Raw genomic sequence first — 17301 nt, forward strand, 5'->3', positions numbered from 1 at the left:
ATTTGCAGAGGGACAATAGGGTTGAGGCCTGTTATTTCTCACCTCTATATATTTTAAAACATTTTTGCTGTTAACAAGCATGTTATCTCTGGAGACACAAATCCACAGTTTGAGAACTGCAAAACTGAGCATCTCTGATGGTATCTTCTAGACTGAGCACTGAGTCCCATTGGGTAGATAGAAAGATTAACCTAAATAATCTATACAGGAGCCCCTGGAACCCCATAAGATTGGGTCCCTAATCCATGAACTATTGGAACTCTTTTTTACAAAACTTTTCTTAAACATTACATGAATATATTGTCTCATACTATAGAATTAAAATTTATAATCCCTATTCCATGATGAGAGATCTTTGAGCTATAATGTATCTTAATTAAAACTGTCTTTAGACAGGATTTTCCCCTCAAAAAGCATTTTATCAAAAAAATCTGATTTAAATTAAAAAAAAATCTATTTTTTTTAATTTAAAAAAACATTACCTTTTATCCACCCTGTTACAAAATATTGTACTTCCTTTCTTAAAAACTGCTATAAAAAAAAGCATATTTACCCCTAAAAGTAGTCCTTCCACACTGTGCTCGGTGTACATGGGTGAGCCCAATCCTGGAAGGCAATGAATGCCTCCTGTGAGGTGCTGAGCTTCTGCAACTCCTAATTTCAGTAGTGGAGGATGCTCAGTGCCTCACAGGAAATGCTCACCAGTTTGAAACACTGGGCACTTACTCTACTATTATCTGTGCAATACCTATTCAGATGGATTGATCTCTGTCTGCAACTCTTCCTGAAAATGTAATTTTTAACATACATTGTGGGAAAAGGGAGCAAAATATGGGAAACCTGTTTAAGGCAAAACTTTATATAAAACAGAGAGAAAAAAGCAGCATATTCTCTGTGCCAAGTTCTTAACTGTAAAATTTTTCAGATAGGGGTTTTAAATAGAAATGCTGATTGGCTGTCCTTTTGTAATAGGATGAATGATCTCCACTGTAGATCATATTTAAATTTTGCTTATGTGTGCATTTTTGTACTCAATAGAATGTGTAATACCTAGGCTGCAATCTTATGTTAACTACTTTTGCGAGGGTATTGAGTATTGGCTTTTCAAGTCATCCGCTCAAAGAGTTGTTGAACAGCATTAAATTGGATCTGACTTTTGAGCTAGATTAATTTGGAATCTGAAGCTCTGGTTGTACTTCCTAATTATGTAATTGAACAGAAAACATACCTTGGAATAGGGTTTCTGTTCCCAGTCCTTTTAAAATGTTCATTCTTTGTCTAAGGATAATTCATGTCCATTTCAGATCTTTTCACAGCCACAAGGGGGGAAAAAGGGTAAAGGAGCTTGGCAGTCAGATAATGCTGTGATGGGCATGGTATAAAAACCTAGATAGGATACAAGATGAAAAATTGTAAGTTTGGGAGTATGAAAATTTGGGCTTTATAACTGAGTTTTGTTTCCTAATTTAGAACAACACTTTTTATTAATAGGTTTCAGCATGTTGATTAGAAGGCTTTCTGCTTTGAAAATGTTGACTAGTTTTTTAATTGGATTCAGGGTCAGTGAAATGACTGGAAGAGACCCTGTTTTCATCAATAACAATTGGGGTAATATTTTTATAATGTACTTCAGGTAAAAATTTGATTTGAAATACTAAACACTCTTTAGTCCTCTCCGCCACTCAAAAGCAGAATCACTGAATCCAGGATCACATATTGCCTAGTAAGTTATTGGACTCCACTGCATGCATCCGATGAAGTGGGCTGTAGCCCACGAAAGCTTATGCTCAAATACATTTCTTAGTCTCTAAGGTGCCACAAGTACGCCTGTTCTTTTTGCAGATACAGACTAACACGGCTGCTACGTTGGACTCAAGAAGTTTAGTTTAATTTTGAACTTAAGTGGAGGGATAGTCTGTTGGTTTAAGCATGAGAACTCCTTAATTCTCACACTGACCCTGGTATGTCTACACAGTGTAAAAAAACCAAACACCCAAAAAACAAACCCACAACAGCAAGTCTCAGAGCCCGTGTCAACTGACTTAAGCTGGCAGGGCTTATGTTGTATGGCTAAAAATAGAAGTGTAGACATTCAGGCTCCAACCCATGCCCAAATGTCTGTACTGCTATTTTTAGCCCCTTAGCCCAAGCCCCATGAGCTCCATTTTGACCTGGGTTCTGAGATTCACTCTTGCCGGTCTTTTTTTGCTGGGTAAGTTTTGTAACTGTATCGCTGTATTGGTTTAGGCAAGTTGCTTAAGTTTTTTTGAGTCTGTTTCTGCTTCTGTAAAATAGAGACAATACCTACTTCATAGAACTGTTGTGGGGATTATATAGTTATCGTTAAGGACTTTGAAAACAAAAAGCACTATATAAATGTTTGAAGATGTTTCATTTTTCAATTTTCAGCTTTCACTATTTTTAAATGCTAGTATTATCTGAATTGAAGTTGCAAACTAGTCTGTCAACATCTGGTGGGGGGGGTTTTTTGCATGAGGAATGTGAGTTTCCCAAATTACAGCAGACTTCAAATTTTATGCATTTCAGTTACCTTTCTTTGGCGCACATAACATTCAAAATTGCTCTTGCTGTAAGCAGAGAACTTCGTATCTTCTAGGCAAGATAGGTTTTAAAAGATCAGCCTTTTAAATAGGAACTGCATGTGCATGTGTTACGCCATCATCACTACAGCTTATTGCATATTGAGATGATATTGTAAATTTTAACATTTTCTGGATGGTTTGTGTGATGATTTAGTTGATAGTTTTGCCATGGTATACATGGAATACGAGGGTACCCTTCCATTGTGCAGCCAGAAGGGGTTGAGAATACTGAAGACACTGCTAACTTCTTCAAGTAAAGATTACGGGCACACAGTGTTGTTGATGTGCACTCGTAGGAAAGCAGCCACGATGTTTTATAGGAAAGTATCGATTTATACCTGTCCAGTTGTATGTCTTTTAATTTGCCTAAAAAATATGTCCACGTGTGCTTTTTTTTAAAAAAGCATCTTTTCATATAACCAACTGTAAGAAAAACAAGGTATGTATTAAGTATAAAGAGCATAAGTTGCAGTCTGACTGTTTTAATTTTTGTTAGGGAGAGTTTAATATATTGTGAAGATTGTAATGGAATTTGGAGGTACTTGTATTTTTTTCCAGTAACCAGTGTTCGTCTCAGTATTGTCTTTTCTAACTTCCCTAGAACAAGTTGAAATCGTCACAGAAAGATAAAGTTCGTCAGTTTATGATCTTCACTCAATCTAGTGAAAAGACTGCAGTGAGTTGTCTATCTCAAAATGACTGGAAGTTAGATGTTGCAACAGACAATTTTTTCCAAAATCCTGAACTTTATATACGAGAGAGCGTTAAAGGATCATTGGACAGAAAGAAGTTAGAACAGCTATATAACAGATACAAAGGTGAGTGCAGTGAGTTCTAACAATTATGCTTTTTAGATTATTTTATTTGCAGCCGCTAATTTGTAGATTCCACGTGCATCGTATGTTTATAACTGGGCTACTCTACTTAAATTTAAACTGACCTGTACACACTAACTTTTGTGTAACTAATAATACAAGCCCAGTCTAGAAAAGCAGAAATACCATTTATATAATGCCCCAGTACTGCAAACACACACATACTTAACTTCATGAACTACTGACTTAAGCATGTGTGTAAGTCTTTGCAAGATTGGGGCTTAAACTTGGAACTTCATGTAGTGTTACCCACTTGACCCCTTGATAGCCAGGCTTCTTTAGATTGATTGGTTCTTTTGTGGGTAACATATTACTCCAGACTTAATCCTTGACCAAATAAAATGGCATATAGATTGGTCACTCAGTGAGAAAGGTGGAGTGAGGATGGGGAGTCACTTTAAAAGCAGCCCTGTAGTTTTATGAGACCAATACAGACAGGGCAGGAAAGAGATGGTAACACCCACTGTGGTCTACTTGAAAATGTCATCAGTTGAACAACGAACAAAGGCAGAGGGGGTTTGCAGCAATAAATTAGATTCTGCAATAAAAAAAAACTTCATGTTTTAGTTTAAAAAATATAATTTGCATAGTCATCTTTACATTTTCTATTAGTTTTAAGATGTGTGCTCTTTGCATAAACATTGTGTAATACACATACAATTATCCTGAAGTCTTTGCTGGCTTACATTAGTAGAGGGTTATTACCTCCTTTTGAAATGTGAGGACCTCTCTTCTAGTCCAGCTATTGACTTCTTATGAACTGTGGGGGGAGAGAGGACATGAGGCTGGATGATTTGGGGTTGTTAATGAGGCAACAAAGTCTTTGTCTTCGAGGTTACTATATCCAATTCAGCTCAAGTGGTGAATGGCCAAAATTATAGCTGATTGATGTCAAGTTTAGTAGTTTTATGGGGAAACCAATTTGGTTGTCTCAAAATCCATCATTGGAAGTGGCACCCACATTGGCAATCTTAGTCAAGAACTTGAGCATGCATTGAGGAGTGAACTACCTTCATTTTCCTATAGTTAGAGCCTGTCTATATTAACCTGGAGGGTGACTAATTGCCTCCTGGATAGAGGAGGTTGAGCTAAGTTGTATTAGTAGACTGAGGGAGCTCAGTTGTGGAGAGACTGAAGAGGAGACAGGCAATGTTCCCTCTAATTTTTTTCATCCAAGTGCGGAATGAATTTTTTTATGTGCACTGAGGTATGTGCAGATGTGCGCCACCAGTAGAAACAAAAAACCTAGATATAATATATATTTTTTAAAAGTTACCATAGGGATAATTACTCCAGCCAGGACAGGTTAAGCATTTTAGAACTCACTAGCCAAAGAATTAAATGTAAGTGTAAGAGAAATAAAAATTGAGCATAGACCAGTCAAAACACTAAAATAACACACTTTGAAAGAATAAAATTACAGAGAAGATATGTGCACTGCCGGAAGTACCAAGAAGTAACAGCAATAATACAAGTATGTGTTGGGAGGTGAGTGAGACACAGACTGTGTGTGTGTGTGCGCGCGCGCGCTGGCTGCTGGGGAAGTTTCTGAGAGACGCTGTGTGCTATCTCTTTAAGACACTTGCTGAAGGCTCTCCTGCTCTGTCCTGAGCCCTGTTGTCGTCCCTCCCCTGCTCTGCAGAGATGGGATACGTGGGCATGGGGGAGGAGGGGGGGTGTGTGTGTGTGTGAGAGAGAGAGAGACGCACGCACACACACTGTGTGAACTCACTGCTGGAGACATCTCAGCACTGTCTCTTTAAGAAAGGCACTCAGTCACTCACCGTTCACCACAGCAGCTCTGAGTCCTGAACCAGGCCGTGTCCCAGCCCCCACTCTGCGGAGATGGGATACAGAGGTTTGGGGGGGAGGACACCTGACATCAGCACACACACCCACACCCACACCCACCCCCCGCTTTGCACAGCCAGCAGGAGGGTCCCAGGAGCAGCCGCAGGACAGAGCAACGTGGGAAGAGGAGCACCTAGAATCCTAGAAGATCAGGGTTGGAAGGGACCTCAATAGGTCATCTAGTCCAACCCCCTGCTCAAAGCAGGACCAATCCCCAATTTTTGCCCCAGATCCCAAATGGCCCCCTGAAGGATTGAACACACAACCCTGGGTTGAGCAGGCCAATACTCAAACCACTGAGCTATCCCTCCCCCCTGAACACATGCTGCCGGCTGTGCGCACTCTGCTAATCAGCTGGGCAGCATTTAAATCTCTCCTGGGTGGCCACCCAAGCGCAGAGGTTACAGGGAACACAGGAGACAGGTATCTCTGACAGAAGCCTTGGACTAGGGCTTAACGGGCTGGATACAACCAGGAAACTATAGTGAAGCCTGAGGGCGTGGAAGGGTTATTAATTTGAGGTCTTGCTTGAATCTTTATTTGGACTTTTTATACTACCCCAGAAGGGGTCTAGATTTTTACCTGACTTAGCCGGAGAGTCAAGCCACAGAATACCCTAAGGGAGTGTCAGAAGTGCTCACCATGGACAAGCAAGTAGCCAGCAGAGAGGGGGTACAAGAGCTAAAGTTCCCTGCAATGCCATGTCCGGACACGAGGGGGTGCTCGAGAGGTGAGGACACATGTTTACATGAGATTCCAGAAGAAGGATTTGGAACCCCACTGTCTGAAAAAAGTGGGAGATACCAACTTCCTTTTAAGGCAAAGTGTAGAGGAACAGACGAAGAGTCTTTTTTTCTTTTTCTCTTTTGGGACAATGGAGTGTATAGTCCGCATGCTGGCGACCCAATAGGAGCAGATGCGTGCTCTTTTGTTGTACCTACTATAAGGGCAGCAACAACAGCAAGAGGCTGGTCGGGCTCAGCAAGAACATTTCCTGCAATGCCTAGAAAAGCAGACCCCGGGACATGAATGGTTGGGGAGAAGAGAATTCTGCCAGACTGGTACTAGGCCTGGCAAAGTTGGGCCCAGATGTTGACCTGGAGGGATTTTTGCACACCTTTGGGAGGGTAGCGACCGCAGCAGATAGCCCCTCTTTGGTAGCTCCATTCTTCTCAGGAGAAGCTCAGGCGGCCTACTAAGCTTTGTTTGACAGCAGGTACAGTCATACAAAATAGTAAAAGATATTCTGGATAAACTGGGTCTGGGCCCAGAAGTGTACCACAACATGTTTAGGACAGAGCCTCTCCCCTGAGGGTGCACCCTAGAGTGGCAGCACATTTATGAGATCTGGCAACACAGTAGTTGCAGCCTGATACAAACTCATTAGACAAAGTGATGGACCCTGTACTTGTAGAGGAGTTCCTAAGGATCTTGTCTGCGTGGGCCCATAGTTGACTCCAGAAGTTTCAGCCAACTTCTGCTAATGAGGCCGTGGTGAATCCAGAGACCTATGTGGTAGGTGATAATGCTGAACCATCTGAAAAAAGGCATAGGTCAAAGGGACTGTTCTGATGGAAGCCATGTGAGAGAACCCTGACTCTAGGATGGCATGGGAGATGCATGGAGAGAGAAATTCTTAGACAATTCTGTACTTAAGAAACTGGAGGAGGTAGCAGCACTCAGAAGAATCCAGTTTTGTGTTTCTGGTGTGGCCAACTGGCTGATATACTGAAGGCTTGTCCAGTCACGGAAGGCGGCTTGAGATGTTCCCTCAGTAGGGGGCACACTTCAGCCTACCAGGTAACTACTGAAGTGGCTGGACAGGAAATGAGAGGACTGATTGAGTCTGGGTGCAGACAGAGTAGGGAATAGTCTCCTTATAGTGAGAATAGATCGGCATTTGTCAGTGAAAGTTTCATGTGTACCTGGAAGACATGGGTCTACCTGATGATAGAGAGAGAACTACAAGGTTGGAGGAGTAAGCTGAGTGTCAGCATTGTAAGATACCTCTCCTGGCCCATAATTGAGGGTAGAGACTGGCTTAATCTCCCAGCCCTGTTACGAGAAAGAGTACTGCTTGGATCTGTTGACCATAATATGACCGTCACCCAGATGTGGGGTAGTGGGCTGCACGGCCCAGCGGCAAGGGTGAGGAGTCGATGGGCTGTGGGGAGCTGAGAGGAGACATCAAGTCAATTACAAGCCCTGGCAACACAGTTATGAGGCAAACTGGAAGCATCATGACAGAGAATAATAGAGAAGGCTGTAAAACAAGAGCAAGAACTGGTTTGGACAAGACTGGCATATGAAAAGAACTAGCTGTACTGTATATCATGGAAGCATGTGACAGTGGGGCCTCAATCTCTGGGAGTCAAGAGCAGGACCATGCAGGGGAGAGATCAAATTGGGCAAATTTGTGGGAATTGGATGTTCTGAGTGAGGAGACGGGAGAAGCTGCTCTGATCTGCCACACCACAGGCAATACAGGAGGCCGGAGCAGCCATGGAAAGAATACAGTTCCAGTAATTCCAAGGTAGGTTAGCCACTGCTGAAGAAGCCCTGCAAATACATGTGCAAGATAAAGAATACTGGAAGGAATGTTATCAAGATGTGCTAGATGACCAAAACACTTTGTTCATCTGGATACATGACTTGGAAGAAGAGCTGGAATGACTGCAAGGCCAAATACAGTAACACGGACAGAGTACCTGGACAGGTACTGCCTCGGGGCGGGGAATGGGTAGGTGATAGGGGTTAAGTCCCATCACCAGCCAGGCAAGGGAAGGCATCCAACTAGTTATGCTTTGAATCTTGGGAGTAACTAATTGCCTCCTGGATAGTGGAGGCAGAGTTAAGCCATACAAGTACACTGAGGGAGCTCATTTTTTTTGGAGAGACTCCAGAGAAGGCAGATCTCTCTGATGGAGAGAGACCCTGGAGTAGGGCTTAACAGGACAGATACAACAAGGGAACTGTAAGGAACCCTGAAGGGGGTGGAGGGGCTGTTAATTTGAAGACTTGTTTGAATCTTTATTTGGATTTATTCTTGCTACTCCAGAAGACGTCTAGACTCTAACCTGACTTGGTCAGAGGGTCAAGCCACAAAATACCCCAAGGAGGAGTTGGGAGTGATCAATGCAGCTGAAAAGTAGCCAACAGAGGGAGGGAAAGAGACAAAGTCCCCTGCAACTCTGTGTCTGGGCAATAGGCAGGCACCCTAGAGGTGAGCGCGCACGTCCACAGGGCACTTGCACTGCTCTTGCCTATGCTTAGTGTTCCACATTTTTAGTTTTTATTTGTTTAAAAAAAAAAAAAATCTGGGAATTTTTCAGTGTTTATTTTCCAACATCAAAACCGGGATGAAATTGGGTTAAAAATAGGGAGGGGAAAAAGAAAAACAAAAAACTTGTAGCATGCACATTTTACTACAGTATAATTGAAACTTTTTTTTAAACAAACAAAGGTATATTTTGTCTCTCTCAGAGCTAGTAGTTTTTTCCAGAAATCCTGGTTTGTGTACGCTCGCATAATTTTCTTCAAAGAAAATTCCTCACTCATGTTGAGCCTCTTGTTGTTGTCTTGGAGGTAATCCAACTTTGAAAATAAGTGCTCCGCCTCAATAGATCCAGGGGGTGCACTCAAAGCTTACCATGGCACTTGGCTGAAGTTAGGAAGTGTCTTGATGACTGTTCCAAAAAGCCAGCACACTGAGTTTCATGTTGTCAGGGTTAGGCAAGTTCATATAAGTAGTAAATTCCCTTTTCAGATTTGAAATTTCATCTTTAGTGGCAAATGGTTGAAATGCCTTTTTGGTATAAGGGTTATAGTCGGCTACAAAATTCACCTTGAGGAAGGGGTGCAATACCTGGCTGACATTCCAAGAAGAATCTTGAGCACCAAACACTTCAGGATTCAGATTACGGACCACGGTTATCTCCCATTTCTTGCTGAGTGTTGTGTTGAAGATTTTGAATGTATTTTATTTCTTGTGTTCTGGGATGGGAAGGATTTCCAGAAACAGCTGGGTTTTCTCATCGTATGTGTCTCCTGCAGCTTTTGTGCTCAGTTCAGATGAGATTTTAGTTGTCAGGATCTGGTAAACATCTGTATTGGCAAACGTGTTAGCAGTAGTCAGAGAAAACTCCAGTGTTTTCTGTGTGACAGTGATTCCAAGTTTTCAGCAATGAATGTTACTGAAAACTTTGTGCGCAGAATCTGGCGGTTGTTTGGGTTATTTGCCAGTCTCTTCAGAGTTTCTGCTTTAGAGCCAACAAAATCAAGATGTTCTAGGAGACGCATTAGCACAGTCCTCACGTTAGTTACATGACAGGCAGCGAAACACAAGCTCATCCACCAGTGTGGCACAACAGGGGTAGATAATGGGCAGCCGGCTCTGCACTCATCTTGCACTGCATAAAACAAACCCTTCAACTTGTTCGCATACTTGAAAACAGCCCCGAATCCAGTGATGCAAGATTTAATGTCTTTCACTTCTTCTGTAGCAGTAGCTGCTGACAATGCAACATTAATCAGATGAGCAGGACAGGTAATACATAGCAACTCCTGTTTCTGATTGAGTTTAATCTCCCATGCAGACTTAGCAATGTAGGAAGTATAGTCTTTGTTAGTTGTGGCCACATTTTCCCGAATTAGTTGGTACATCTCAAACATGTTGACAAAATAGCTGGCAGCAGAGGGGATGCATGTCACATCAGCACAAAACAATGCAGGTTTATTTGCTTTGAAATAAAAAAAATGAAAACAAAAGGCCAAGAAGCATGTGATCCAAAGCATCAGGAGACTTGTAAAAAATCAGACTAGTCACCCCGTTTCCATCAATTCATTCCATCAGTTTAGATACTAAAGCATCATCATTTTCTTTCAGATACTTACAAGTGACGTTGTCTGCATTAGGAAGGGGTTTTGCAGCTGGACTGTATTGTCACACAAAGTCACCAGTAGGCCCCTCTGCTATTAACAGTGATTGTCCGGCGAAACAAAGAGCACACACAAATTCATTGACACAATCATCCTATGTCCTCTTTCATTAAAGCTCTGATGAAAGCTCCTGATATCAACTGTTTATCCCGAAGCTCACTTTATTCTTTAAGCTTCTTGTGTCGCTTGCTTTCAACATTCTCCTTTAGTCTGTCAGTGCGAGCACTGACCTCAGTGCTGCAGTACTTGCAGTGCAATGCATCCTCTTTGCTCCCGTCTTTACTTTTATTGAACATTTCTAAGCATTGATTTTCTTGTTGGTATTCAGGCATAGATTTGCATTTTTGCCCCATATTTACCTTTTTACCTTACCTATCTGTAATCCCCAAGGAGCTTGTCTAGGTTCCTGGGGTTCTGTGTGCTGGTAGTTCAGGGAGAGGCACACTGTTCCTGGTAGGAAGGGGGAACCAAGGGCAGACTCAGAGTCTGCTAGGGAACCAAGAGGGAGAGAGGAGAGACACTATTTAGAAAAGGAGGCCCTGTTGGTTTGTGGAAGGATTGCAGATGTGCCTACTCAGAGGAAGGGGCAGAGTGAAATGATTGACAAAGGAAGGCCTGAGAAGAAGAGCTAGCCTGACCAATAGGGTGTGAGATGCTGTCCCCGGGAGCCCCCTGGAGGGGGGAAAAGCTATTTTGGAGCTAGCCACAGCAAGGGCATGACTGACTGTGTGGGGATCTGGAAGAACCCAGGCCCATTTATCCAAACATGTAAGGAGATTGGCACTAAAGGAGGTATCCAGGTGGATAGGGGGCATTATATATCTTTATCTGTGGAGGATTGATTGCTTAAATCAGTGCCACACTAAATGGATATAAAGAAATAGGCGGGCCGCAGGTCCTTGTGAGCCAGTCGTGGTGCGATATTAACATTGCTTGATTTTTTCCAACTTCCACTGTGTGTGTGTTCTGTTTTTTTTACACTGTGGAACTGCTTCAGTCTCAAAGTTGAAGGACAGAGCAATCATATAAAGCTTTTGTGTTTTAACAAAAATAAGTACCTGAAAAAAGACTGAATGGATTAATAAATGGGTGTAAATCAGTAAAAACTGAACTCCTTTAATTAAAAAAAAACTAGTAATTTATCAGTGAAAATTAATGAAAATGCAGAACACTATCTGTTCAGTGGATACAGAGAGAGGATTTCACTGTACAGAGCGTTCATTCCAATAACTGCCACAAGCCTTAATGTTTTCTTACAAATTGAATCTGAAGTATATATTTTTAAAAAGTGGTTAAATATCCTCTTTTAATGTGGCTTATTCCAGAGGTGATTTTGTGCATGTTTGTGTTTGTTTGTTCATGTATGAAGGAAATTACTTCAAAATCATGGAAGATTTAATGTTTGTTTTTAATCTTTATTATTGTATTCCAAAGATCCTCAAGATGAAAATAAAATTGGCATAGATGGTATACAGCAGTTTTGTGATGACCTAGCACTTGACCCAGCCAGTATTAGCGTACTGATCATTGCATGGAAATTCAGAGCTGCAACACAGTGTGAGTTCTCAAAGCTGGAATTTATGGATGGGATGACAGAATTAGGGTAAGTATGCAACAGGTAAAAGAAACTTAGCAGTGTAACACACTGGAGAAAGCTGGAACGAAAAGAAAAAAATGTCTGCTTTTAGCAATTCAGAACTGAATTATGTCTTCTCAAAATTTGTCTAGTATCTGCCTTCTATGAATATAGAAATACATCTTCTATAAATTTGGCAGAAGTTAAAGCGAACCCAAATAAAGGGCAAAATGCTGCTCGCTTTAAACATGCAAATAGTCCCATTGGCTACGACAAAACGAGTGAGTAAAAGAAGGATTTGGCCCAAAGGCCAAAATGTTTAGGGCCGTTTATCTAAGAATGTAATTTATTTGACCTACATGAGAGCTCTAGTTTTTGTTTTCTAGGAACATTGTGACGGACCTTTAATTATTCTAGATTATATATATCTGATTATCAACCAGCTGCTTCACATGCCAATGTGAAGAAACATTTTTTTTAAAAAGCAGCTGAAATTGTTACATAAACAGACTAGTTACAGACTTGCTGAAATTAGTTTACATAATCCTTCTGTATTAAAGCAACTAAGGATTGTCCATAGTAGATAAGGTTTTAAAAATAAATTTAGCATGTTATTTTGACAAAATGAATAATACACAGAAAAACTTGCTTTTTAAAATACAGATGTGACAGCATAGAAAAACTAAAGGCCCAGATTCCTAAAATGGAACAAGAATTAAAAGAGCCAGGAAGATTTAAGGATTTTTATCAGTTTACTTTCAACTTTGCAAAGAATCCTGGACAGAAAGGTTTAGGTATGTATTCTTAATTGTAAACACTTCTGATATAGTTACTAGTAACTGTCTCTAATACTTACTGTAGTAAGTGAAACTATTATTATGATCCAGTTAGACTAGCCATGGGATAAAAATATACTTCACTGTGGTAAAATAAATATCAGGACTAAGTTGAAGGTCAGTGCCAGATTTTCAAATTCATAGAGATTTACTGCGGCCTTATGAACTAAATGTTTCAATTTAACATGTGAGGGTGCATTCTTCCCTTCAGAGTATAGTATGTGCAAAATTTCCATTAAAGTTAACACATTATGATTTCATACTAAAAATATAATTAAAACTTTTAGAATTTGCAACCATGAGCAATAGGAGAAAAAATATAAAGCCTAACTTTCACTTGTAAGTGTGGGTTTGCGTATAGGTACAGACTTGCACAAAGTCTCTCATACCACCAAAAAAACATGTAAATCTCTTTGCAAACTACAATTCGGGTATCGCCAAGTAATTTCCACATATCAGGCATGATTAGATTTTCATCTCATTGCATCTACAGTCAAGATCTTAAGCACAATTCAGGGCCTGCTGGATCTATAGTTTTTCTCTTTGGAGAACGATTGCAAAATGACGACAAATTCCAGAATATAAAACCCAATGACACACACACATTATGATTTCTATAATTTTATTTCATTGCTTCCCCCTTGATGGTCATTGCATCGAGTGTCCGAATGAAGGGGAAGAACTACTCACTAGGAAAAGTCATTGGAGGGGGGAAAAAGGTGTAGTTTGTTACTAATAATTAAATGAAATACTTTTATGATTCTGCATGAATAGTTAAGGGAATGCAAAAGCTAGATTCTAACAGCAGTATTAACTGGGCCAGGATGCACACACATCCTGTATGTTTTATTATATGCATTTATGCCATTGCAATGTAGCTACTCATTTAATCAAAGTCTGGAATAGAAATAGGCCATATGTACAGTGCAGTTAAGGTTCCAAAAGCAACTCATATTTCCTGATTTTCTTTAATTTGAACTGTTTAATGTTAAACAATGGAAATTATTTTTTTTCATTTAATGAGGGGAATTAGGGCAATGAAAAATCTGCAGCTATTTTATTTGCTGCTTGCAAGCTTTTATTAATTTCACCAGTGAAAGTTTCTTGAACCCACAAATGTGCACAGTACTTCACATTTGTGCATGGTGAAACTATGTTTATGTTCTACTGTATGTGATAAATCTGCAGTTTGCACCTGGACCAATCTTCGTTAGATCAAAACCAAATATTAATAAATTAGCAATATCTGTTCTCCATGAGGACACTTTCTGTGCCAATCTTCAAACTTCTCCTGTACTTTCAGTAGGCCTGGCTGGGTATTTTAAGTTAGAGTGGGATAAGTGGTTTTCACTACACACAGACCTGTTGATGTAAGTAACACGGTTGTATAGATGTATAGGCTGAGTCTTACTGCCATGTGGAGTCCCTTGCAGAATTGGGGTTGTACATGGAAAGTTTCAACCTTAACAGTGAATTTACAGAAGAGTATAAGTGTGTGTGAGAGAGATAATATGGAAATAGTTTTGCAACCTCAACCATAACAATAGCTTCTGATTACCATGGTGATGTTTAGTATTTATATAGTAGTTTCAATTTTCAAATAGCTTTTCAAATGTTAACTAGTTAATACTCCGTAATATCCTTGTGAGGTAGTTATCGCCTTATATAAATAATTTTGAAACAGCCATAGAAGTCAAGTGATTTTTCTCAAAGCTTCAGAACACACATGTCAGAGCTGGGGGTGTATCATAGGAGTTCCTGACTTCCAGTTTTGTGCTTAAACCACAGCTCTGATTTCCTCTGTAGTTTCTTTTCTTGCTGGCTTATTTCCATATAGTACTGAGAATATACAGAACAATCAATTAAACATCCCAGGAACGATAGATAATTTGTTTTTGAGACCTCAGTGAAAATGATTAAGCAAGAAAAATAATCCTTTTTCATTTTCCTTCAGCCTTCTTATAGCTTCTTCAGGGAGGCCAGCCTCTAAGAATGACATAAAAAGAAGATATAGAAAAATATAACTTTTTAGATTTGTATGTTAATACCTGTAGTAATTATTTATTTGTATTACAGTAGTTCTCTATGTAATAAATAGCTCTGAAGATCAGGCTATGGGGGGAAGCCTTTTGATTAAAATGCAGTCTCAGCATGTTTTCCCTTTTCCCCCTCACTGTATCGGGAGTTATCACCCTCCCATTAAAAAGATTTCCAGGTAACTGTTTACTAGAGGTAAAGTGATACATGAACAGACACATGCTTCTAAAGCTTTTAGTTTTCTAACCAGGGTATGGCAGACATGTCTGGAAGGGGTTTGAATCTCTTTGCTTTGATTGTATGCATTGGGAGAAAAATTGGAGTTTAGTATCTTAAAACAAAATCTATAAATGTGTGTAGTATGGAGGAATAGAAGAGACCCATCAACTGTTACTGATTGCTGCTGTAGAAATTCAGTGTCTAAAAGCTTGCTTTCTAATAGGTTCCGTGTCCTTGAATGACACTTTCAATATGTTTGGCCCTCCAAATTTACCTTCCTTAAATGTAAATACATATCTAGTGGAATCCCTTTAGGAAACTTAAAATATGTTGTGAAGTGTTTTGATAAACTGCTGCTCGAGCTAGCTGTTTGTCATGGAACCTGGATTAGCTGTTGATTGCATCTAATTTATTTCCAACAATTTTTCTGAGGTGTTGCATGATGTGTATTATGCAAGTCACTCCAAATGAGTGCCAGTAAAACTCTCCCCTCATGTATTCAGTTTATGGCACAAATATATAATATTTCTAAAAGCTTTTAGTTAAATTAGTGGCATAAACAAAATACATGGGAGTGTGGTATAAAGGTTTGATTATTTGCACTTATTTGGACTGACTTGCATTATTTGTTTGTGGCTTCAAAATTCATGAGTGTTGCAACCATTTTAAATGCTCATGCCAGTAAAATCTAAAACTCTTTAGTGTTCATTTTCATCCTCTTACTATAGGCAGGGCTGGTGGCACTGCTTAGTATTAATTTTCCATATATAAGATACTATAAGTTGCTTATAACTTTGCCAAACTTTAACTGTTGGCTAAAATGTTTTATGGTAGGGGTGGGGCTCAGACTGAATATTTTTGGAAAATTTCAGCCCAAAACAATTCAATTGTTTCTGAGAACAGGGCTAGGAAAAAATACATTGTTTCCCCCGTGTTTAAAATTTGGTGAGCTTTTCTTTGAAAAGCTTTAGTGCCCCTGTGCTTTGGAGCAGGGACTCAACATTTGGCAAGGGTGGTTGTCTTTTGTGTCAGGAGTATGCCTCTGGCCATCCCAGTGAAAATCTGCCTAAATTTGACTACTTTATAAGTAAAGCTATGAGTCTGTCACGGAATTAATGGATTCTGTGACTTTCCGGGACCTCCAGGACTTCTGCAGTGGGCCAGCTGCACCGGCCGTTGCTGGGGCAGTCTCAGGCCACTGTGGGCCTCCCTCCCTCCCCCCCCCCCCCCGCCCCTCAGCAGCAGCAGGAGTTTGTGTGTGGGAGGAGGCTCAGGGCTGGGGCAGGGGGTTTGGGCGCGGGAGCGGGTAAGGGCTCCGGGCAGTGCTCGGGGGGCTCCCTGGAAGCAGGGACGTCCCTCAGCTCCTAGGCGGAGGCGAGGCCGGGCAGCTCTGTATGCTGCCTCCGCCTGCAGGCGCTGCCCCTGCAGCTCCCACTGGCTGCAGTTCCTGGCCAATGGGAGGTGTGGAGCCGGTGCTTAGGGCGGGGGCAGCATGCGGAGCCCCTGTGGCCATCCCTTTGCCTAGGAGCTGAGGGACATGTTGCTGCTTCCAGGGAGCCGCATGGAGCCAGGCCACCAACTCCCCTCCCCCCAGCAACAGCGGGGGTCCCGGGCCGCCCCCTTCCCCCCCCCCTTCCCCCCCCCTGCATTTAGTCAGGGGTATATAGTACAAGTCATGGACAGGTCATGGGCTGTGAATTTTTGTTTGCTGCCTATGACCTGTCTGACTTTTTTACTAAAAATACATGTGACTAAAACATAGCCTTAGTTATAAGCTTTTGAAAAATTAGTTTCTATATGCTCAGTAGAGACTTCCTATATTTTTGCAGCTTAATTCCTCAAGGAATCCATCCACACTGGACATGTGCCGCCAAGAGCTGAGCAGGACTTTCCCTGTAATTGCAGCCCTGAGCTGCTGTGGGCTGTGCTGGTCCAGGTACCTGAACTGAGAGCAGGGAGACTCGCTCCTGTGCTCTTGTTGAGATAGGCCCTCCAATTGGGATAGACAATATGGAGGAGGAAGCTGCCTGATTCAAATGCAGAGGAGACAAGAACTGGGAGAGGGCAGAGCAGGCTGGGGAAAGGAGCCTGTGGGGTTCCTTAAATAAGGACTCCACTTCTTGGACACTTTATTTTTGGAATATCCAACTTAAATGGCTTCCTGTAGAAACTTCTAATTTGTTTTAATGTATTGTCCAATAAATACCGGGTTATTAGATTGCAAAATTATGTAGCCATTATTTTCATTTACATTATCAGCTTCTAGGTTTCCTGACATTGCATGTGTACACATCTGGAAATGTTTAATCTGTCTACATGCCTCCTAAACAACTTAAGTTCCTAAGGAGTTCTTGTACTTACACATG

The 17301-nt window shown here is 41.0% G+C and overlaps 1 protein-coding gene across 2 annotated transcripts in view; it reads left to right on the plus strand.

Moving 5' to 3' along the window:
- Positions 1-17301, plus strand: part of DCUN1D1 (defective in cullin neddylation 1 domain containing 1) — a 41356-nt gene that overhangs the window by 15876 nt on the left and 8179 nt on the right. For both annotated transcript variants that reach the window (XM_074963504.1, XM_074963503.1), the window contains 3 exons: positions 3205-3421; positions 11702-11870; positions 12507-12637. In XM_074963504.1, the coding sequence (XP_074819605.1) occupies positions 3247-3421; positions 11702-11870; positions 12507-12637 (475 nt within the window). In that variant the 5' untranslated portion in view covers positions 3205-3246. The remainder of the gene's footprint in view (positions 1-3204; positions 3422-11701; positions 11871-12506; positions 12638-17301) is intronic.

The sequence above is a fragment of the Natator depressus genome, chromosome 9 (genome assembly GCF_965152275.1).
Source record: "Natator depressus isolate rNatDep1 chromosome 9, rNatDep2.hap1, whole genome shotgun sequence".
In the NCBI taxonomy this organism is placed as follows: domain Eukaryota; kingdom Metazoa; phylum Chordata; order Testudines; family Cheloniidae; genus Natator; species Natator depressus.